The 24,214-nt window shown below is 46.5% G+C and overlaps 3 protein-coding genes across 3 annotated transcripts in view; 2 read left to right on the forward strand and 1 right to left on the reverse strand.

Moving 5' to 3' along the window:
* LOC149460716 (uncharacterized) overlaps positions 1-24,214 on the forward strand; it is a 242,625-nt gene that overhangs the window by 144,305 nt on the left and 74,106 nt on the right. The window lies entirely within an intron of this gene.
* Positions 1-24,214, reverse strand: part of LOC149460721 (uncharacterized) — a 113,511-nt gene that overhangs the window by 56,300 nt on the left and 32,997 nt on the right. Inside the window, exons 4-5 of the mRNA XM_089679195.1 lie at positions 20,032-20,982; positions 11,923-12,503 (exon numbers count right to left, since the gene is read on the reverse strand). Of these exons, the coding sequence (XP_089535321.1) occupies positions 11,923-12,503; positions 20,032-20,982 (1,532 nt within the window). The remainder of the gene's footprint in view (positions 1-11,922; positions 12,504-20,031; positions 20,983-24,214) is intronic.
* Positions 4,209-6,032, forward strand: LOC149460722 (uncharacterized). The gene has a single exon (XM_089679279.1). The coding sequence runs from the start codon at positions 4,274-4,276 to the stop codon at positions 5,753-5,755; it is 1,482 nt and encodes a 493-aa protein (XP_089535405.1). The 5' UTR covers positions 4,209-4,273; the 3' UTR covers positions 5,756-6,032.

Genomic DNA, 24,214 nt, shown 5'->3' on the forward strand with positions numbered 1-24,214 from the left:
GTATTCCCGGGATTCCACACAGGAAGGTCACACCATCCCTCACCATCATCAGGTAGATGATGACAATTATTGGTAGTTGTGATTTATACACAGCATGTTTGTTACAATGAATGTTTTATTATATCTTTCAGAGTGGAATCCTCGGGGATGATAATATTGATGTTAAAGAAGAGTATAAAGAGGAGGATGAGGAGTATGGAGTGATGGAGGAGTTTTCAGGAGGACACAAGGATATGATGGAGCCACCTAATACCAGGAACCCACCAGAGAGATGTCCCCATCCTCTGTATTCCCGGGATTCCACACAGGAAGATCACACCATCCCTCACTATTACAAAGTTGGTGGGATGGAGCATCTAGAACATGAACTTGTAGAGACAATGTGTGGATATTTTATGTGACCTTACATTTTACAGATGATATTTTCTCTCATTTCCTTGATTTAGAGTGGAGATCCAATCGATATAGAATTTGAGGTGAAAGCAGAAGAAGAAGAGGCGTATGTGAGGGATGATCAGCAGTCTATGGAGGAGGATGGAATAACGGGGACATTTATAGAGGAGGACACTCCTACAGAGATCAGCACAGGTGGGTCATGAACACTAAATCCATTCCTCCACCCATACTGCTCACTGATTGGTCCAGAGTAGGGCGGGGACTGGGTGATATCAGCCTGTAATCCCCTGGTCACTTTCCTGAGCTGTGTTCCCCGTCCTGTATTCCTGGATTTCTCTCGGATAATCTTCCTTCTCTGTGCTGCAGACACAATTTATGTATCTAGACTGGATTTATGGAGATTCTGGGGTTCAGCTGGCAGCATTATTTGACCTAGGCTCCTGGGACATGTGATTTGGATTTCCTTCCCCATGTCTGGGCCCAGCAAGATCCCTGATCGATCATTTCTCCCAGGGTTCCTTGCTCTGTTGTCTGCTGGCTGTGCTGGGTGGAGGGATATGTCTGTATAGTCTCAGACCCAAGTCACTGAGTGCAGTCTCAGGAGATGGGCGGCAGCGGTGTGGGACCTCTGCAATTTTTCTACAGTAAATATTTAACCACTTGCCCTCTAGAGGATTTACCCCCCTAATGACCAGTCCTCTTTTTGCTACTCGGCGCTGCACTAATTCAACTGTTCTCATTTCTGTCATAAATAAAAAAAAAAACTAAAATCTTGTCATAAATTTAGACCAAAATGTATTCTGCTCCATGTTTTTGGTTAAAAAAATCCCAGTAAGTGTATATTTATTGCTTTGTGTGAAAGTTATAGTGTCTACAAACTATGGGATAGATAATGGAATTTACACAGCTTTTCCTTTCTGTCTGCTCATCACATTTCTTGAGGTGCTTAAATACCAAGATAGTGCAAACACTCCCAAATGAACCCTTTTCGGAAAGTAGACACCCTAAGCTACCTGCTGAGAGGCATATTGAGTCCATGGAAGATTTATTTTTTTTCCACAAGTTTCTGGAAAATTACAAAAAGTTGCCATTTAAATTATATATTTCTTGCATAAGCCATGGGCATATGTGGAATTGCATCCCAAAATACATTCTGCTACTTCTACCGAGTATGGTGATACCCCATGTGTTTTGGGAGCCTAGCCACATACAGGAGCCTGAAATCCAATGACCACTTTGAAAGCCTAAAGGTGCGTAACTTCCTCATTACCTTCCTCACTACCTATCACAGTTTTGGAGGCCCTGAAATGCCAGGATAGCACCAAACCCCCTCAAATGACCCCTTTTTGGAAAGTAGACACAACAAGGAATTTAAAAAGAGGCATGGTAAGTATTTTGCAGATCTCATTTTTTCTTATCAAATTCCTTGGGGTGTCTACTTTCTAAAAGGGGGTCATTTGGGGGGTTAGGTGCTATCCTGGCATTTCAGGTCCTCTGAAACTGTGATAGGTAGTCTGGAAGTGTAATGAGGAAATAAAGCCCTTTAAAAGCATGAAGGTGCTTATTGGATTTTGGGGTCCTGTACTTGGCTAGACTGCCAAAACGTCACATGTGGTACCCCCATACTCGGGAGAAGTAGCAGAATATATTTTGGGGAGTAATTCCACATATATCCATGGCATGTGTGAGAAATAAATCATTTAAGTGACAATTTTGTGTAAAAAAAAATGTTTTTTTTGTCATTTTCCAAAAACTTGTGGTAAAAAAATAAATTTTTCAGCAGCAAATCTCAGCAAATAGTTTTAGGTGTCTACTTTCCAAAAAGGGGTGATTTTGGGAGGTGGAGGCATTTTATGCCCAGCATTAGAAGTTTATGCCACACATCACTCACTCTTCTAACCACCTGAAGACCAAGCCTTTTCTGACACTTTTAGGAAATTAATTTAAACCCCCAAACATTATATGGTATGCCGAGTAAATAGATACCAAACATGACATGCTTTAAAACTGTGCATGCCCCGTGCAATGGCGACAAACTGCATACATTTTTTATATCCATAGGCAACATTTTAAAAGCCTTTACAAGCTACCATTTTAGATTTACAGAGGAGGTCTAGTGTTAGAATTACTGCCCTTGATCTGACATTCGTGGTGATACCTCACATGTATGGTGCAACCGCTGTTTACATACCGGCACAGGGTCAAGGCTCACAAACGCAGTTGTGCTCGTGCGTGGGGGGGTGAATGTATTTTTTTTTAAGTTATTTTTACACTGTTTGTTTTTTTGTTTTTTTATCACTTTTAATGCTATAACAGGGAATACAAATATCCCCTATAACTTCAATGGGCATTGTCATATATTCTTTTTTGAGAAATCTGGGGCCTATCAGACTCTAGATATCTCCTCTGCCCTTACATTATGTAATCAAACCAAGATCGGTGTGATCAGATGCTTTCCCAATTTACAAATGGTGCTGTTTAAATCCTGTGAAACTGAAGTGATGAAATGCTTGTAGCTTCCGATTTCTTAGACTATAGAGATGATTGGCACCATTCCGGTCTCCAATCAGCTCAGACATTCTGACACTGGGGGGGAACTGACTTGGGGTCACTGACATCCCCAGTGACACCAATACAGTGATCAGTGCAAAACAAAAACACTGACACTGTACTAATGGCACTGGAGAGGAAGGGGTTCACTTCTGGAGACAATCAAAGGGTTAACTGTGTGAGGGGAGTGTTTTACTAGGGGGAGGGGGTGTGTACTGCTCTTTTACACACTGATCCAAAAGACTGTGACCAGTGATCCCAGAACAGTGAGCTGAAAGTTGAACGGGAGGAAAGCTCCATTGAAAACAATGCAGCCTTCCTCTCTGTCAGTGATTGCCGGCAATCACCGGGCTCCGGCGGGTAATCACCGGCCGGGACCCGGTGATTGACATCTGCGGCCATGATAGTTGCTGTGGCTACTGCGGATCATGCGCCCTCTACCCGGAATGCAGGATCACGTATATATATGTGATCTTGCGCACAGGGACCGCCTTGTAGCAGTATATTTACTGCTGATGGTCCCTAGTGGTTAAGCTTCCACTGATTACTGAATACCAATACAGTTCTGATACTTACACTGTATAATCTACATTACATCCTCCTGCCCCCTGCACTATATACTCTATGTTGTACATTACATCCTCCTGACCCCTGCACTATATACTCTATATTGTTCATTACATTCTCCTCACCTCTTCACTATATAGTATATTTTGTACATTACATACTCCTGACCCCTGCACTATATCCTCTATGTTGTACATTCCATACTCCTGACCCCTGCACTATATACTCTATGTTGTACATTCCATACTCCTGACCCCTGCACTATATACTCTATGTTGTACATTCCATAGTCCTGACTTCTGCTCTCCCCCAACCCCCACTGCTATATATACACATAATATGGATTCTCTTTTGTTACACCCATTTCCTACCAGCTGGACATTTTATATCGGATGATGTGATTGGAGCACAGACTTTTACATGGTGATAATAATGTGATAACATCCTCCAACTTTGGACCCTTAAACAGAAAGTGATAATGAGGGAGGAGTCAATGCCCCAATGATGGTGGTCTTCAGGATCAGTCCAGTCTTCATCTTGGTTGTTCTCCCCCCATCCTCACTCTCTGACTAAGGTCCATGAATAAAGAAATGACCTGGTAGGAGATCAGAGGAGCCATTTCCTAGTTCCCTTGAGGGTGGAATTGTAAGCTCTTCAGAGACCAAGCTGCCTGATGTGGGCGGAGTCCTTGTTTGGGGGAACCAATCAGCTCCTGTCTAGTAATCCTCTTTGTCTTTGTATTTTAGTCCATGGCCGGGAGATGAGGAAAACCTCCGAGGATTGTCTCACTTTGTCTCCAGACTGGAAAGTAGAAGATGAGGACATCACACAGTATAGTCCAGGAGAAAACCCGGCTCCCTCCAATGTCCATCCGGCACCACCCAATGTTGATGGATCATCGGATTCCTCCTATCCTGAGGAACCTCAGACTGTGCGGGACCAGGCCGGCCTTGCAACAAAGAACTTCTCCTGTACTGAGTGCGGGAAATGTTTCAGCTATAAATCCAGTCTTAATGTGCATAAAAGATCTCACACAGGGGAAAAGCCATATTCCTGTCCTGAGTGCGGAAAATGTTTTTCAGTGAGGTCCAGTCTTTACACACATCAGAGATCTCACACAGGGGAGAAGCCGTATTCCTGTCCTGAGTGCAGGAAATGTTTTTCAAGGAAGTCCAATCTTTACACACATCAGAGATCTCACACAGGGGAGAAGCCGTATTCCTGTCCTGAGTGTGGAAAATGTTTTTCACAGACGTCCTCTCTTTACAAACATCAGAGATCTCACACGGGGGAAAAGCCATATTCCTGTCCTGAGTGTGGGAAATGTTTTTCACGAATGTCTGATCTTTACACACATCAGAGATCTCACACAGGGGAGAAGCCGTATTCCTGTCCTGAGTGTGGAAAATCTTTTTCACAGAAGTTCAGTCTTCATCAACATCAGAGATCTCACACGGGGGAGAAGCCGTATTCTTGCCCTGAGTGCGAGAAATGTTTTTCACAGAAGTTCAGTCTTCATCAACATCAGAGATCTCACACTGGGGACAAGCCATATTCCTGTCTTGAGTGTGGAAAATGTTTTTCAGTGAAGTCCAATCTTTACACACATCAGAGATCTCATACGGGGGAAAAGCCATATTCCTGTTCTGCGTGCGGGAAATGTTTTTTACGGAAGTCCAATCTTCACACACATCAGAGATCTCACACGGGGGAGAAGTCATATTCCTGTCCTGAGTGTGGGAAATGTTTTTCAGTGAAGTCCAATCTTTACACACATCAAAGATCTCACACGGGAGAGAAGCCATATTCCTGTTCTGAGTGTGGAAAATGTTTTTCAGAGATGTCCAGTCTTCATAAACATCAGAGATCTCACACGGGGGAGAAGCCGTATTCCTGTTCTGAGTGTGGAAAATGTTTTTCAGAGATGTCCAGTCTTCATAAACATCAGAGATCTCACACGGGGGAGAAGCCATATTCTTGTCCTGAGTGCGGGAAATGTTTTTCACAGAAGTTCATTCTTCATCAACATCAGCGATCTCACACGGGGGACAAGCCATATTCCTGTCCTGAGTGTGGGAAATGTTTTTCACGGAAGTCCAATCTTCACACACATCAGAGATCTCACACGGGGGAGAAGCCGTATTCCTGTCCTGAGTGCGGGAAATGCTTTTCACAGAAGTCCCATCTTTACAAACATCAGAGATCTCACACGGGGAAGAAGCCACTTTCCTGTCCTGAGTGAGGGAAATGTTCCTCACTGAAGTCCTGTCTTCCTGTACATCAGGGGTCCCACACAACCCTGGAGGTGTATTAGTGCCTTGAGTGTGGGAAATGTCTCCTAGATGAATTTTGCTGGACATCCCAGTCCTCATATGAGGAAGAAGCACACCCTGATGTATACAAACCTGGGAAGGAATGGCACAAACAATTGGCACTTCCTAAGTTGTCCCAAGTCTATGAAGATGAATGCTGGTTAATATCACATAAAAGTCCCAATAAAATGCAGTGAATAAAACCGATGTCCGTCTGTGAGAGTCCATCCAGGGAGGACAAGATTGTCTTTGGAGCAGATGCTGGCTGTCATGTAAAGAAGATAAGTGGGGCAGGAAAAAGCCCCTCTAAGTTTAGCCCCCCTAATACATTTCTTGTTTTACAAGGCAGGCCCCTCCCATAAAGCCAGAGTAAGCATGTACACCAGTAACACATCTCCAGGAAGAAGGACTCCAGAGTGATCGGTGTGTGCCGCTTTCTATGGGGGAGGAAGGCGGCCATTAGACATCCCACATCTGGAAATCAGGGCTGGAACTCACTGTGGACTGCAGTGCTAGCGTGATGTCACCTGGGAGGAAAACACCATGTTTCCTAGCATGTGCAATGTCTAATAGTGTTGTTCTCTTTTGTCAAGGAGCTTGGAGATCTTCCCGGAGATGTGTTACTGATGAGCATGCTTACTCTGACTTTATGGGAGGGGCCTGACTTGTATACCAAGAAATGTATTAGAGGGGCTACACTTGGAGGGGCTTTTTCCTGGACCTTCCTACCCTCTGATATACACCTCAGATATACTCCATGGATGATCTTCATCATGTAAGAAAGAGTTCAGCAGCTGGTCCTGATCACCACTTTACATCCTGATTACAGCTTTACCAGTGTGTTCTGATCACCATACCAGCGGTTCCTGATCACTGCCATACCAGCGGGTCTTGATTTCTGCCATATCAGCGGGTCCTGATCACCATACCAGCGGGTCCAGATCACTGCCATACCAGCGGGTCTTGATCACTGCCATACCAGCGGGTCTTGATTACTGCCATACCAGCGGGTCCTGATCACCATACTAGTGGATCCTAATCACCGCTATACCAGTGGGTCCTGATCACCATTCCAGCGGGTCCTGATTGCCATACCAGTGGGGCCTGATCACCGCCATACCAGCGTGTCCTGATCATCATACCAGCAGGTCTTGATCACTGTCATACCAGCGGGTCTTGATCACTGCCATATCAGCGGGTCCTGATCACTGCCATACCAGTGGGTCCTAATCACCATACCAGCAGGTCCTGATCACTGCCATACAAGCGGGTCTTGATCACTGCCATACCAGTGGGTCCTGATCCCTATACCAGTGGGTCCTGATCCCTATACCAGTGGGTCCTGATCACTGCCATACCAGTGGGCCCTGATCACCATTCCAGCGGGTCCTGATCACTGCCATACTAGCGGGTCTTGATCACTGCCATACCAGTGGGTCCTGATCACCATACCAGCAGGTCCTGATCACTGCCATACCAGTGGGTCCTGGTCATTGCCATACCAGCGGGTCCTGATCACCATACCAGTGGGTCCTGATCACTGCCATACCAGTCGGTCCTGATCACTGTCATACCAGCGGGTCCTGATCACTGCCATACCAGTCGGTCCTGATCATTGTCATACCAGCGGGTCCTTATCACTGCCATACTAGTGTGTCCTGATCACTGCCATACCAGTGGGTCCTGATCACTGCCATACCAGTGGGTTCTGATTACTGTCATACCAGCGGGCCCTTATCCCCACCATCATCTCATCATCTGTGAGGTGAGAGAGCCATTACAGCTGTGAGTAATATTCACAGTTTGCACTCACAAAACATTCTCAGACAGCTCACAGTATCCGTGATCTTTGCCCAACAGTGTCTAGTGTGAACCAACCACAGTCAGCCATCTGTCCCTCACTGCAGTGATGTCAGACTGCTGTACACCAGCACCAGTGTCCTGATTACTACCACACCATCATCATCACTGCCATACCAATGGGTCCTGATCACTGCCATACCAATGGGTCCTGATCACCACTATAGTGCTGGTCCTGATCACTGCCATACCAGTGGGTCCTGATCACCACCATAGCACTGGTCCTGATCACCGCCGTACCGGTGGGTCCTGATCGCCATACCAGTGGGTCCTGATCACCGCCATACCAGTGGGTCCTGATCACCACCATAGCACTGGTCCTGATCACCGCTGTACCGGTGGGTCCAGATCACCATCATACTGCTGGTCCTGATTACCGCCATACCAGTGGGTCCTGATCACTACCATACCAGTGGGTCTTGATCACCACCATACCAGTGGCAACAATATGTCCAAAAAATTGTTCCCAAGCGATGCAAGCTGCAAGCACCAGCCGTCTTGGCAGGGAAGATGATCGAATATACACTTAATGTCCCATGTACCAACAAGATGGTGCAGAAAACAGAGGTCCATACTGCAGTTCAACTCATACAAACACGAGCTTAACCTCTTCGTGCCTCCCGGCCCTTTAAGAAGTTTCAGGAGGTGGGGTTTTAGGGTCATGTGACCGCAGTGATTCGCTGTCACATGATCGGAAAAGGTCCCGATCACAAGGGGAGATTGGGACCTTTCCATGAGACACCAACATATGCCCGCTCTCAGCACAAATGTCCTTTTTTTCACACAAATAGAGCATTCTTTTGGTGATATTTGATCACCTGTGCACTTTTTATTTTTGGCGCTATAACCAGCAAAAGTTTTGAAGAAAAAAAAATTTTTTGAAAAAAACAATTTTCTCATTTTGGTTATAAAAAAAATATCCAAAAAAACTAAAATTTTGTCATAAATTTAGGCCAAAATGTATTCTGCTCCATGTTTTTTGTTAAAAAATTCCCAATAAGTGTATATTGATTGCTTTGTGTGAAAGTTATATCATCTACAAACTATGGGATAGATAATGGAATTTACACAGGTTTTGCTTTCTGACTGCCCATCATATTTCTTGAGGTGCTAAAATACCAGGATAGTACAAACACCCCAAATTACCACTTTTCAGAAAGTTGACACCCTAAGCTATCTGCTGAAAGGAATATTGAGTCCATAGAAGATTTATTTTTTTTTCCACAAGTTTCTGGAAAATGACAAAAACATTTTTTTTTACACAAAGTTGTCATTTAAATGATATATTTCTCGCACGAGTCATGAGTATATGTGGAATTACACCCCAAAATACATTCTGCTACTTCTACTGAGTATGGGGGTACCACATGTGTGAGACTTTTTGGGAGCCTAGCCACATACAGGAGCCTGAAATCCAATGACCGTTTTGAAAACCTGGAGGTGCGTAACTTCCTCACTACCTATCACAGTTTCGGAGGCCCTGAAATGCCAGGATAGCACCAAACCCCCCCAAATGACCCTTTTCTGGAAAGTAGACACCCCAAGGAATTTAAAAAGAGGCATGGTGAGTATTTTGCAGATCTCATTTTTTCTCACAAGGTTTTGAAATATAAAACAAAATAGAAAAAATATGTTTTTGTTTTTTTCTTCATTTTCCAAAACCCTGTGGCAACAAATGAGATCTGCAAAATACTTACCATGCTTCTTATCAAATTCCTTGGGGTGTCTACTTTCCAAAAGGGGTCATTTGGGGGTGTTTGGTGCTATCCTGGAATTTCAGGGCCTCCAAAACAGTGATAGGTAGTCAGGAAGTCTAATGAGGAAATAAAGCCCTTTAAAAGCATGAAGGTGCTTATTGGATTTTGGGGTCCTGTACTTGACTAGACTGCCAAAATGTCTCTCACATGTGATACCCCCATACTCGGGAGAAGTAGCAGAATGTATTTTGGGGAGTAATTCCACATATATCCATGGCATGTGTGAGCAATAAATCATTTAAATGACAATTTTGTGAAAAAAAAAAATGGTTTTTTCGTCATTTACCAAAAACTTGTGGTAAAAAAATACATTTTTCTATTGATTCAACATGTTTCTCAGCAAATAGTTTAGGGTGTCTACTTTCCAAAAAGGGGTCATTTTGGGGGGTGGGGGCATTTTATGCCCAGCATTAGAAGTTTATGCCACACATCACTAACCATTCAAAGTCCAGGGATGTACCAGTACATCGCTGGCCCTTGTTGGGTATATATGCTATGTTCTTTTTTTTGTATGCAGCCTGTGGACTGAATGAAAAAAATATAAGAAATCTCTGCCAGAAAAAGTGTGTGGTGTGCCCACCATTAGAATATACCGCCCTGCATCCACCCACTTCTAATGGTGGGCACACATTAGGTCACACTTTGCCACAAGCGCCAGTTCCAAGATTGTACAAATGTATAAATAGTGGCACGCTTGAATAAAAATTGTCCACGTATAAGTGGTACCCCATATGGAAAAAGGATGACACCAAGTCCCAAACTATCTTGTCACTGCTCCCCATGTAGTCTGGGCATCCGGGGGGCTCCACATGACTATCTATTCCCTCGTAAATCCAAAACTTATAAGTATAGCCTGTTGTCCTCTCACAGGTCTTCTACATCTTGACCCCATATCTGGCACGCTTGCTGGGGAGAAATTGTTTGAATGCAAGGCGACCAGAAAAATTAATGAGGGACTCATCAACGCAGATGTTTTGCTGGGGAGTATAGACATCTGCAAATTTTTGGGTAAGGTGATTTGCGAGGGGCTGAATTTTGTGTATTGTCGCTGAAATGCATAAACAAATTACACTCTCATATCTATGCCTGGCCATGGCAGCAGAGAACACGGCATATGAGGAATGGGGTCTGCGGACCAATACAACCGCAATTAATTTTTTTTTAGTAATGCCCATGTTGAGGGTTAGGCCCAAAAAAAAATGAAAATTTGAAAACTGTAATGAGTTTCCATGCGAATGGTCTGGCAAGGATTGAATTTGGGTTGGTATTTCGATATTTCGTGAAAATAGATCCAAAAATCAAGGAGGTATGTGAAAGACCAGGATGTACTAGACCGCTGGTACTCTCCAGTTCACCAAAAGGTAGCGTGGCACTAGTACTGGCACTCTGCTGCATATGAGAGTCATCAAAATTTACCAGCAAGTGCTAACAGAGATCAGGCCTGATTCTGCCAACACTGCGATTTTGTGTGCAATGTATCAAGTGACTGACCTACTGACACTGAACTTGCTGGGGGAGAAGGGGGGGTAAGCGTAGGGGCTAAACGCAGGTGCCGGGGTTGATCCCGCTAATGCTGCATTTATGGGGACACTATACTAATGTGAACGCTGGTATAGTGCTGATCTGATCAAAGATATTGACCCGTTCAGACACTATACTAGCAATGGAGGTTTATTGTGTATGAGCGTCTTCCTGACAATCAAGGGGCTAAATGTGATGACTGGTGTACTGATGGGCAATCTAGAAATTCTGAAGGCCCCTCTGCACACTGGTATATACCCTTTCAAGCAGAGTATGCAATAAATAGGGATATTTAGTTCACACATATTGCAATACAGGCTTAAGCTGGCCAACTGCGTCAAAGTAATCCCTCTATGGCCAGTCCTACTCTGCTCTGCCTACGCAAATGCTTCTGTGGACACAATGCCAACATAGGGGAAGAGACACAATGGGGGAGAGCTAAGGGTTAACAGTGTGAGGGGAGTGTTTTACTAGTGGGTGGGGGGTGTGTACTTCACAGGAACATGCTGATCCCCAGAGATAAACTCATCTCAGGATCAGTGTGCTCTGAATTGACAGATAGCAGAGCTGCAGTGTAAACACTGCAGCCGTGCTCTCTGTCAGTGATTGCCTGTAATCGCTGGGACCCGGCGGGTCGATCCTGTGATAGACACCCACTGCCACGATTGGCGGGACGGGTAGGGTGGGCACATGCCTCGCACACGCCCCCTACCTGTTTTGCACATTGACGTTACAAAACAGTGCAGAGGTGCCTCCCTGCCGCAGTAAAAACACTGTGGCTGGTCGGTAACCAGATAACGTCCAAAATAGTGTCAAACAGATAAAAAATGTGTCTGTGGGCAAAAATGAAGTCCTTTGGTGAGAAGGGACTCCTCATCAGGAGTGAGAGATCTATTGGAAAGATTTAATACATTAACAGTACCAGTTACATCCTGTGGGGTGGTACTCGAAACGGATACCGATTGCCACCTGTTGTTCCTTCCCCATCCTTTTCCTCTTTTTCTCTTTTTGTGCCCTTTTGATGGCCCTTCTTGTGATGTTTGTACTTTTGTTTTCTGTTTTTTGAGGAGACAGGTGTACTGGTTCCATTCTTCTGTCTGAAAATCGATGGTTGTAGAGACGAACGTTCCGAATCAGAGGCAGCCATAGTCTCCTCCAGAAATTCCGCTTCCGTATCAGAGAAGCTAATATGTTTCCCACCTGGAAGGTTGCCCCAGGAGCGTCGTTGTTTCCAGATATAAACCGTGTTTGTGTCGTAATCCAATTTGTCTCTCAACATTTCCTCTTTCTTACCATCTATGATTTCCTTTTCTAATCGATCCAATTTGTCATTTAGGCGTTTGTCCAATTCAACAAATTCAGCCGCATTTTGGAGAGGTTTAATGTCCTCTTGTAAAACAGAGATTTCCTTCTGAAGGGTTTCAGTCTCTTTGGTCTTTGAGAGGATAATGAGGTTCATAAGAGTAAAGGAGCGGGTGGAAAGAGTGTCCATCCTCTGTTTCTTTAAATCATCATCGAATAATTCAAATGTAGGAAATGTCTTTATACGTAACCCCGAGGTATTCGTTCAAGGGGCAAATATTCAGATAATGAACTAGAGTCCCAATAGGCTCTGATCTCCTTTGACATATTCCTTTCCAGGTTGTGGAAAAGCAGCTGAACAGAGCTGGCCGTCCCATCCATACTGGGATTTAAAGTCTCATGTGCATTAGCTGTGAGCGGATTATCTCCCAACAACCTGAACATCTATATAGTATAGAAAGACATCTCTACTAGTATGACCCGACATTTCAATAATTGTCATACAGGAAATATTACAGCAGTACAGGGAGATATTCTGGATATTCCATCTAAACACACGCATCCCACGGGGTGTGAACCAGGGGCGGACTGACCATTTGAAAACTCTGGCACTGCCCGAGGGCCCGGGGTCAGTAGGGGACCCCATGAGATGCCCCTGGTACCTTTTTCATAGGTTTTTTTGAGTTTGGGCAAGGACACAGGGGCCCCATGATCCCCTATTGCCTGGGGGCCCCATGAGTTGTCAGTCCACCCCCTGGTCCCATCCATATTGGGATTTAAAGTCTCATGTGCGTTAGCTGTGAGCGGATTATCTCCCAACAACCTGAACATCTATATATTATAGAAAGACATCTCTCTACTAGTGTGACCCGACATTTCAATAATTGTCATGCAGGAGATATTACAGCAGTACAGGTACAGGGCACTGAAAAAATCCGTCCTATAAATAGGTGGAGATACGTTTTTACGGTTATGTAAAAGGGAGATATTCTGGATATTCCATCTAAATACACGCGTCCCACGGGGTGTGAACCATGAATGGGACATCACATACTTTTATGATTGATAGAGAACATGTCTCTAGTGTTCCCTTCACCCCTGTATATAGATGCATGTGTGTATATGTGTGTGTATCCATACATATGTATTTTTTCATTATGTTTATTGAGTTATATATAAAGTCTCATATATTTCATTACTTAGTTTATTTGGATGCACGACATGTTCATTTGGCCACATTATGCGCCCCATGTGCACACATATCTTTAACACCATTCCTTTTTTCCTTGGGGATTCTCTTTTTTGTTTTTGATGCATTATTTTTGCTTTTTGATTTGTTACTTTTGATATATATTTTTTCTGCTGTTTTGATATATTCCTGTCTGAATATGAATGTTTTTTTGTGATTTTTTAGTACTTTATCCGAGGTAGACATGCATTTTTTGTATACTATTTAAATTTTGATCATTTACAGATGCAGTTTCTCAGCCTATATCTTCTTTGGACATTTACTCACTTTTATCTGTGTTTGTGTATGTTATTTCATTTTTCATTTTACTTTTCATTTATAATTTTTTCATAATTATTTTTATTCTTTCTTTGTTTCTCTTGTTATTCCACTTTGTTTTTCTTTTTTCTTTCTCTTCCTTCCTTGTTCTCTGATATCACCGTTTTTGATACAATGATTTTATTACAATGTACCAGTAGGTGTATCCTCAGGATTCAGGAGTGCTGATTAGGATGGATGTTCTTTACTAACTAACACCTATATAAGAGGGCACTTTTGTTGTTTTCTTTGTTATGATTTAGCACAAGATGGTGTGAAACGCATTATCAGGTCCTGTATTCATGTCCTGGTGTTTTGTGTGTCCTATGGATCAATAAATACACACTATATTCATCTAGTCTCCGGTGTGTGGCTGACCCTTCTTGTTATTCCACGTCCACAGCCACCCCTCTGTCCAAGTATACCATGTCCACCGCCACCCCTCTGTCCAATTATACCACGTCCACCGCCACCCCTCTGTCCAAGTATACCACGTCCACCGCCACCCTTCTGTCCAAATATACCACGTCCACTGCCACCCCTCTGTCCAAGTATACCACATCCACAGCCAGCCCTCTGTCCAAGTATACCAGGTCCACCACCACCCCTCTGTCCAAGTATACCACATCCACAGCACCCCTCTGTCCAAGTATACCACATCCAACGTCACCCTTCTGTCCAAATATACCACATCCACCGCCACCCCTCTGTCCAAGTATACCACGTCCACAGCCAGCACTCTGTCTAAGTATACCAGGTCCACCACCACCCCTCTGTCCAAGTATACCACGTCCACAGCCACCCCTCTGTCCAAGTATACCACATCCACAGTCACCCCTCTGTCCAAGTATACCACATCCACAGCCATCCCTCTGTCCAAGTATACCACATCCACCACCACCCCTCTGTCCAAGTATACCACGTCCACCACCACCCCTCTGTCCAAGTATACCACAGCCACCCCTCTGTCCACGTATACCAGGTTCACCACCACCCCTCTGTCCAAGTATACCACACCCACAGCCACCCCTCTGTCCAAGTATACCACGTCCACCGCCACCCCTCTGTCCAAGTATACCACGTCTACCGCCAACCCTCTGTCCAAGTATACCACATCCACCGCCACCCCTCTGTCCAAGTATACCACACTTACCCCTCTGTCCAAGTATACCACGTCTACCGCCACCCCTCTGTCCAAGTATACCACATCCACACCCACCCTCTGTCAAAGTATACCATGTCCACCACCACCCCTCTGTCCAAGTATACCACACCCACCCCTCTGTCCAAGTATACCACGTCTACTGCCACCCCTCTGTCCAAGTATACCACATCCACAGCCAGCCCTCTGTCCAAGTATACCAGGTCCACCACCAACCCTCTGTCCAAGTATGCCACTCCACAGCCACCCCTCTGTCCAAGTATACCACATCCACAGCCATCCCTCTGTCCAAGTATACCACATCCACCACCACCCCTCTGTCCAAGTATACCACGTCCACCACCACCCCTTTATCCAATATACCACATCCACAGCCACCCCTCTGTCCAAGTATACCACGTCCACAGCCACCCCTCTGTCCAAGTATACCAGGTCCACCACCATCCCTCTGTCCAAGTATACCATATCCACAGCCACCCCTCTGTCCAAGTATACCAGGTTCACCACCACCCCTCTGTCCAAGTATACCACGTCCACCGCCACCCCTCTGTCCAAGTATACCACATCCACACCCACCCCTCTGTCCAAGTATACCACATCCACACCCACCCCTCTGTCCAAGTATACCACATCCACAGCCACCCCTCTGTCCAAGTATACCAAGTCCACCACCACCCCTCTGTCCAAGTATACCAAGTCCACCACCACCCCTCTGTCCAAGGTTTTGCTCACCTCCTCATAAAAAGAAATCAGATTTGTGTTTTTTACAATATTTGTTTCCAGCAAGAACTCCTCTCTGTGGTCTTTTATGAAACTCTCCAGTATCTTCCCAACTATAGAAGTTACACTAACAGATTTATAATTACTTGGGAAAGATTTTGATCCCTTTTTAAATATTGGCCCCACATTGGCTTTATGCCAATCCAGTGGTACTATGCCAGTCATTAAAGAGTCCCTAAAAATGAGAAACAATGGTGTGATGGGAGTCACTTTGTGTGGGGGGCCCATGGAACACAGCTCACTTTGGAGAGGTGAGGAGACCCCTGTCTCAGCTCTCCATATTATGTGTAAGTCACACTGTGCCTGTTAGGGGTACAGGGTGATCTGTCCTAATATTGTGTAGACATGTATAGGTGGGGTGGGGGTTGTGGATTGTTTGGTGTTATGGGGCTGCATCCCATTGTTCTGTTATTTGTCAGGCTTGGGAGTAAACTATTATGGGATGTATGTGTTTATGTGTATTGGCTTGGTGGGGGGTATCTCCAGCAGCCCTCCCTCCTGGTGGGACTGTGTGCTGGTGTATCTCTTGTTACTAAATGTAGATTGCCCTGCCCTGTGTCATTATACAGGGAGGGGGGATTGTCCCCTGAGTGTATATATATTGTATCTATGTTCAAATAAACTAGTCTACCTCCTGGTTTACTTCAAGACTGGTTTTGTCCAGTCTTGTATGGTCTGCTATGGTGTCTGTTGTCGGTGTTCACACAGAGAAGTGGTATTCTAATGGAAGTACCCAAGTGCTGTCTGGTGTTGGTTCCGTTACATTGGTGGCAAGAGGTGGGATTGTGCTTCTTGGCTGGGAACATGTCCAAACCACCACCAGGATTCAAGATCAGGAAAGTAGACGTCGGTCACCCCAGTGGAGATATGGACCTGGCATCAGAGTTCTCAGGGCTGCTGCAGATCATTCTTGCAACATACCCCAGGACTGTGTCTGCAGATGAGTACCTGGAGCTCAGGCAGATTTGGGAGGTGCTTTGAAGTGGAGCCCTCCAAGTTGCTGGTAGGTACAAGGACAAGTGCTAACCAACCCCAGGGGAATGTACCAGGGACCATTGGAAGTTACGGATGCCATTCCTGGGACAGCAACCCCAGGAGCAATGGGTGACTGAGTTGGACAGGCTGGTCCAGCAGGAGATAGAGCTGGACAACCGATATCGAGCTCTGCAATGGTACGTAAATATGTTAATGAGAGAAGGAAAAGATAACTGAGTGACCTCGGGATAGACACAAAACCTTTGAAGTATCTATTCAGAGAATAATCATTAACATGAAACTGTGAGCTGCTGCAATAAGACGTGTTATGTGCATTCTCACCAATCAGAGCAGAAGACCAGACTTTAGTTTGGAGAAAGAGGATAGCAGGGGGAAGGGGGAGGGAGAGGATTTATCAGCAGGAAGATGGTAAGGAAGTAAGGAAAAGGGAGAGGTAGAGCTATGTGAAGAAGAAAAAAAAGAACTAAGGGTTACAGAGTGTATGACGACATTGTCCCCACTATCTAGCCTATTAAGTGGTGGATGTTGGAGGTAAAGCAGAGGGGCCAAGATAAACTCTGATCCATTGTAAGAAGGCCAGACAAATGGAAAAAAGGAATTGGGAGAAACACAACAAAACACCCCAGCTGTAATCAAAGGGGAATCATGGAGAGTAGGATCTGTCCAGTACTTGGCGGGGACATCCGGTATTCCTGAGTAATGAGTAGGAACATACATGACCATAAGGATGTGGAGATCTGGATGTGTGACAATGTGGGCAGAAGACATCAGCTGTGTGTGTTGCTAGGACTGATTGTAGACCTCCACAAATGGAGACCAGAACAGGCTGAAAAAGTAAGGGAGATCAGTGCGGATGTCTACACTGTGGGCTCCCAGCTGATTGGTCAATGAAGCCAAGTCAGTATAGCCAAGTCAGACAGCTAGACATGAAGGTGGCCTTCTCAATCCCTTCTTGGTATGAAAGCCGTGGAGACTAGGTGGTCAGACTTGGGAGTCCTGTAGTGGAGAAGTACATTCTGCCAGGACCACGTCTAGGGCTGGGGGTAGGAGTAAAGCTGAGGTCTCACAATGGGGAATCCAAAGGTGGGAATGTTGCATGCTGGACTCTGAGCTTACAGTGATGATAAAAGAGGCTCATTGAAAGGTTTAAAGATCTCGGCTAGGAAGGAGCAAGTTACTGGGAGAGTCCCTCCACGGCTCAGAGACTTATCCTACATATCAGGAGTCTGGGATATGAAGAAGAGGAGGAAGAGGAGAATCCAAAGGTCTGCTCTGAGGTTAGAAAGGAGAGGAGGAGAAGGACAATCCGAAGGTCTGCTCTGAGGTTTGGAAGGAGAGGAGGAGGAGGACAATCCAAAGGTCTGCTCTGAGGTTAGGAAGGAGAGGAGGACAATCCAAAGGTCTGCTCCGAGGTTAGGAAGGAGAGGAGGAGGAGGACAGTCCAAAGGTCTGCTCTGAGGTTAGGAAGGAAAGCAAGAGGAGGACAATCCAATGGTCTGCTCTGAGGTTAGGAAGAAGGAGAGGAGGAGGACAAGCCAAAGGTCTGCTCTGAGGCTAGGAAGAGGAGAGGAGGAGGACAATCCAAAGGTCTGCTCCGAGGTTAGGAAGGAGAGGAGGAGGAGGAGGACAGTCCAAAGGTCTGCTCTGAGGTTAGGAAGGAAAGCAAGAGGAGGACAATCCAAAGGTCTGCTCTGAGGTTAGGAAGGAGAGGAGGAGGACAATCCAAAGGTCTGCTCTGAGGCTAGGAAGAAGGAGAGGAGGAGGAGGACAATCCAAAGGTCTGCTCTGAGCTTAGGAAGGAGAGGAGGAGGAGGACAATCCAAAGGTCTGCTCTGAGGTTAGGAAGGAGAGGAGGACAATCCAAAGCTCTGCTCTGAGGTTAGGAAGGAGAGGAAGAGGACAATCCAAAGGTCTGCTCTGAGGTTAGGAAGGAGAGGAGGAGGATGACAATCCAAAGGTCTGCTCTGAGGTTAGGAAGGAGAGCAGGAGGAGGACAATACAAAGGTCTGCTCTGAGATTAGGAAGGAAAGGAAGACAATCCAAAGGTCTGCTCTGAGGTTAGGAAGGAGAGGAGGACAATCCAAAGGTCTGCTCTGAGATTAGGAAGAAGAGGAGGAGGAGGACAATCCAAAGGTCTGCTCTGAAATTAGGAAGGAGAGGAGGAGGACAATCCAAAGGTCTGCTCTGAGGTTAGGAAGGAGAGGAGGAGGACAATACAAAGGTCTGCTCTGAGATTAGGAAGGAGAGGAGGAGGACTATCCAAAGGTCTCCTCTGAGATTAGGAAGGAGAGGAGGAGGACAATCCAAAGGTCTGCTCTGAAATTAGGAAGGAGAGGAGGAGGACAATCCATAGGTATGCTCTGAGGTTAGGAAGGAGAGGAGGAGGAGGACAATCCAAAGGTCTGCTCTGAGGTTAGGATGGAGAGGAGGAGGAGGACAATCCAAAGGTCTGCTCTGAGGTTAGGAAGAAGGAGAGTACAGGGCTGTGAAAACCAGAAAAAGGAATTCCAAGACAAAGAAATGAAGCAGTTACTCGTTTGTAAAATTTTATAACAGAAAATAAGAAAACTTTTTTTAGTTTTATTTTTATGTTTAGTTTTTTTCATTTATAGCATAAAACAAAATCCCAGAGATGAATAAATCCCACCAAAAGAAAGTGCAATTTGTGTGAAAAAATGATACAAATGTCATATAGTACAGTGTTACATTCCAGAGTAATTGTCATTGGAAGTGTGAGAGCTCTGAAAGCTGAGAATTGTCCAGGGCTGGAAGGGGGGAAAGTACCCAGTACTGAGGGGGTTAAATGAAAATGACATTATGGCCACTAGATGGAGCCAATGATCATATGAAATAAGAACATGACCAAAACTTGTCACAGCTGGGTGAAGGCTCCTCACATTCCTTCAGATGATGTTTTTTTTTAAATAGACCTCCAAGTGTTTGTGAAATCTCCCACCACAAAATGTACTCAGCCAATCACAGGGCAGGACTCCATTTTTATTCTTCTCCTGTCATCAATGACCAACCCGGTCCCACACTTCATCCATGTCTTTGGGGACCTCCGATCTCCTTATGAACTGTTTCTTACATGATGAAGATCAGCCATGGAGTATATCTGAGGTGTATATCAGGGTGTGCTTCTTCCCCACATGAGAGCTGGGATGTCCAGCAACATTCATCTAGAAGACATTTCCCGCACTCAGGGCACTAATACACCTCCAAGGTTGTGTGGGATCCCTGATGTACAGGAAGACAGGACTTCAGTGAGGAACATTTCCCTCACTCAGGACAGGAAAGTGGCTTCTCCCGCATGTGAGATCTCTGATGTCTGGAAAGACTGGACTTCGCCATAAAACATTTCCCACACTCAGGACAGGAATATGTCTTTTCAACCACATGAGACTTCTGATGTCTGACAAGTTTTGATTTTTCTACAAAACATTTACAACACTCAGGACAGGAATATGGTTTCTCTCCTGTGTGCAATTTCTCATGATAATAAAGATTGGACTTATTTGAAAAACACTTCCCGCACTCAGAACAGAAATATGGCTTCTCCCCTGTGTGAGATCTCTGATGTTTGTACACACTGGACTTATCTGAAAAACATTTCCCACACTGAGGACAGGAATACGGTTTTTCCCCTGTGTGAGATCTCTGATGCTTGGAAAGATAGGACTTCTCTGAAAAACATTTCCCGCACTCAGAACAGGAATGTGGCTTCTCCCCCGTGTGAGATCTCTGATGTATGTGAAGACTGGACTTATCTGAAAAACATTTCCCACACTCAGGACAGGAATACGGCTTCTCCCCCTTGTGAGATTTCTGATGACGACAAAGACTGGACTTATTTGAAAAACATTTCCCACACTCAGGACAGGAATACGGCTTCTCCCCCGTGTGAGATCTTTTATGCACATTAAGATGGTATGTAGAATGGAAACCCTTCCCGCACACAGGACAGGAGAGCCTCTTCCCTGTTGGAAGGCCAGCCCGGTCCCGCACAGTCTGAGGTTCCTCAGGATACGAGGAATCTGATGGTCCATCTACACTGGGTGGTGCCGGATGGACATTGGAGGGAGCCGGGTTTTCTCCTGGACTATACTGTGTGATGTCCTCATCTTCTACTTTCCAGTCTGGAGACAAAGTGAGACAATCCTCGGAGGTTTTCCTCATCTCCCGGCCATGGACTAAAATACAAAGACAAAGAGGATTACTAGACAGGAGCTGATTGGTTTCCCCAAACCTGGATGTGGTATACTTGGACAGAGGGGTGGCAGTGGACTTGGTATAACTGGACAAAGGGGTGGCGGTGGACGTGGTATACCTGGACAGAGGGGTGGCGGTGGACGTGGTATACCTGGACAGAAGGGTGGTGGTGGACGTGGTATACTTGGACAGAGGGGTGGCGGTGGACGTGGTATACTTGGACAGAGAGGTGGTGGTGGACGTGGTATAACTGGACAAAGGGGTGGCGGTGGACGTGGTATACCTGGACAGAGGGGTGGCGGTGGACGTGGTATACCTGGACAGAAGGGTGGTGGTGGACGTGGTATACTTGGACAGAGGGGTGGCGGTGGACGTGGTATACTTGGACAGAGAGGTGGTGGTGGACGTGGTATACGTGGACAGAGGGATGGCGGTGGACGTGATATACTTGGAAAGAGGGATGGCTGTGGTATACTTGAACAGAGGGATGGCGGTGGACGTAGGATACTTGGACAGAGGGGTGATTGTGTATGTGGTATACTTGGACAGAGGGGTGGCGGTGGACGTGATGTACTTGGACAGAAGGGTGGCGGTGGACGTGGTATACTTGGACAGAGGGGTGGCGGTGGACGTGGTATACTTGGACAGAGGGGTGGCGGGGGACGTGGTATACTTGGACAGAGGGGTGGCGGTGGACGTGGTATACTTGGACAGAGGAGTGGTGGGGATGTGGAATACTTGGACAGAGGGGTGGTGGTGGACGTGGTATACTTGGACAGAGGGGTGGAGGTGGACGTGGTATACTTGGACAGAGGGGTAGCTGTGGACGTGGTATACTTGGACAGAGGGGTGGCAGTGGACGTGGTATACTTGGACAGAGGGGTGGCGGTGGACGTGGTATACTTGGACACAGTTCCCCACACACGGCTAATGTGTAAGGTAAAGTCTATGGGCTGGAAAAATCTGAATGTAAATGGATAGAAAACTGGCTAAAAGATTGTATTCAGAGAGTAGTGGTTAATGATTCATACTCTGAATGGTCTAGGGGTGTCAGTGGTGTACCCCAAGGTTCAGTGTTATTAGTGGGGGACCCCAAGGTTCAGTGTTATCAGTGGTGTATCCCAAGGTTCAGTGTAATTAGTGGGGGACCCCAAGGCTCAGTGTTATTAGTGGGGGACCCCAAGGTTCAGTGTTATTATGACACAATTCGCAAAGACATCGCCGCAACTCACACGCCCTCTCAACCCGTCCCCTCTCACACAGCTACCCCCTCATCCCCCCTCCCCCTCGACATAACCCGCAGGGACTTCATCACTGCTCAAACTCCCTCCAACCCCATTCCCCCTCACTCAGCAACCCCCTCATCACCCCTCTCCCACGGCCCCACCACTGCTCTGACCTCCACTTCCACCCCACCCTACATTCCTCATACTGAAGCCCCCCCAACACTTTACACCTTTGACCTTACTACCATCAAGGAAGTCTCCAAGATCCTCTCTGATGCCCGCCTCACCACCTGCCCCCTCGACCCTATCCCCTCACAACTCCTATGACCTCCCTCCCCCTCCATCCTACGCTCCCTCACCCACATCTTCAATCTCTCCCTCTCCTCCGGCACTTTGCCCTCCCCTCTGAAACATGCACACATCACCCCCATACTTAAAAAGCCCTCCCTGGACCCCAATGACCCGAACAATCTCAGACCCATCTCCCTGCTCCCACTTACATCTAAACTCCTCGAGCGCCTCGTCTACACCCGCCTATGCTCTCACCTCAACGACAACAACCTCCTCGATCCCCTACAGTCTGGCTTCCATCCCCTACACTCCACTGAAACCGCCTTACTCAAACTCTCCAACAACCTGCTAACCGCCAAAGCTAATGGGCACTATTCAGTGCTCCTACTCCTTGACCTCTCTGCGGCCTTCGACACAGTCGACCACCCCCTCCTCCTCAAAAAACTACACTCCCTCAGCCTCAGAGATTCTGCTCTCTCCTGGCTCTCATCCTACCTGTCACAACGCTCTTTCAGCGTTACCTATAATGCTACCACCTCCCCCTCACTCCCCCTCTCTGTTGGGGTCCCTCAAGGTTCCGTCCTCGGGCCCCTTCTCTTCTCCATCTACACCTCCTCCCTTGGCCAACTCATACACTCTCACGGCTTCAATTACCACCTCTATGCCGACGACACACAAATCTATCTCTCAACCCCCCACCTCACCCCCTCAGTCTCCGCCCGAATCACACACCTACTGAGCGACATATCAGACTGGATGTCGCTCCACTTCCTTAAACGGAACCTCTCCAAAACCGAGTTTCTTGTCTTCCCCCCAGCCCGGACACCACCCCCCATTGACTTCTCCATCACATCCAACAACGCTACCATCAAACCCGCCCCGCAGGCCAGAGTACTTGGTGTCATTCTGGACTCCAACCTATCCTTCCAGCCCCAAGTCCAATCTTTAACAAACTCGTGCAGACTCCACCTCCGCAACATCGCCAAAATACGCACGTTCCTAACCCCAGAAACCACTAAACAGCTCATCCACTCCCTCATCACATCACGACTCGACTACTGCAACTCCCTCCTCACTGGCCTGCCTCACCGCTGGCTATCCCCGCTTCAGTCCATCCTGAATATGGCTGCCAGACTCATTCACTTTTCCAACCGCTCCATCTCCGCCACCCCCCTCTGCCAATCCCTCCACTGGCCTCCACTCAGTGTCCTCCACCCCCCTCTGCCAATCCCTCCACTGGCTTCTGATTGCGCAACGGATCAAATTCAAAATCCTAACACTGACGTACAAAGCTGTCCACCATACTGCCCCGAACTACATCACCGACCTAATATCCAAGTACCGCCCAACACGCGCACTCCGCTCCTCACAAGACCTCCTTCTCTCTAGTTCCCTGGTCTCCTCCTCCCATGCCCGCCTCCAGGACTTCTCCAGGGTGTCACCCATCCTCTGGAACTCCCTGCCCCAACCCATCAGATTATCACCTACTCTCCTCTCCTTTAGGCGCACCCTGAAAACCCATCTCTTCAGGGAAGCCTACCCCACCCCCTGCTAACTTGCCGACCTCCTCCACTCTTCCTACCACTCCACCCCCCCACAGCTATCTCCTCCTGTGCCACCATCCCCTCCCTCCTAGATTGTAAGCTCCAAGGAGCAGGGCCCTCGATCCCCTCATGTTTTGCATTGTATTGGTATTGTTCTGTCACATGTTCTGTCCCCTTTGTAATGTACAGCGCTGA

The sequence above is a fragment of the Staurois parvus genome, unplaced genomic scaffold (genome assembly GCF_062004578.1).
Source record: "Staurois parvus isolate SC_StPar_1 unplaced genomic scaffold, SC_StPar_1.0 ptg000221l, whole genome shotgun sequence".
NCBI classification, from domain to species: Eukaryota; Metazoa; Chordata; class Amphibia; order Anura; family Ranidae; genus Staurois; species Staurois parvus.

Excerpts from the sequence above, each read along its gene's own strand:
- LOC149460722 (XM_089679279.1), top strand. The coding sequence starts at position 4,274 with ATGAGGAAAACCTCCGAGGATTGTCTCACTTTGTCTCCAGACTGGAAA.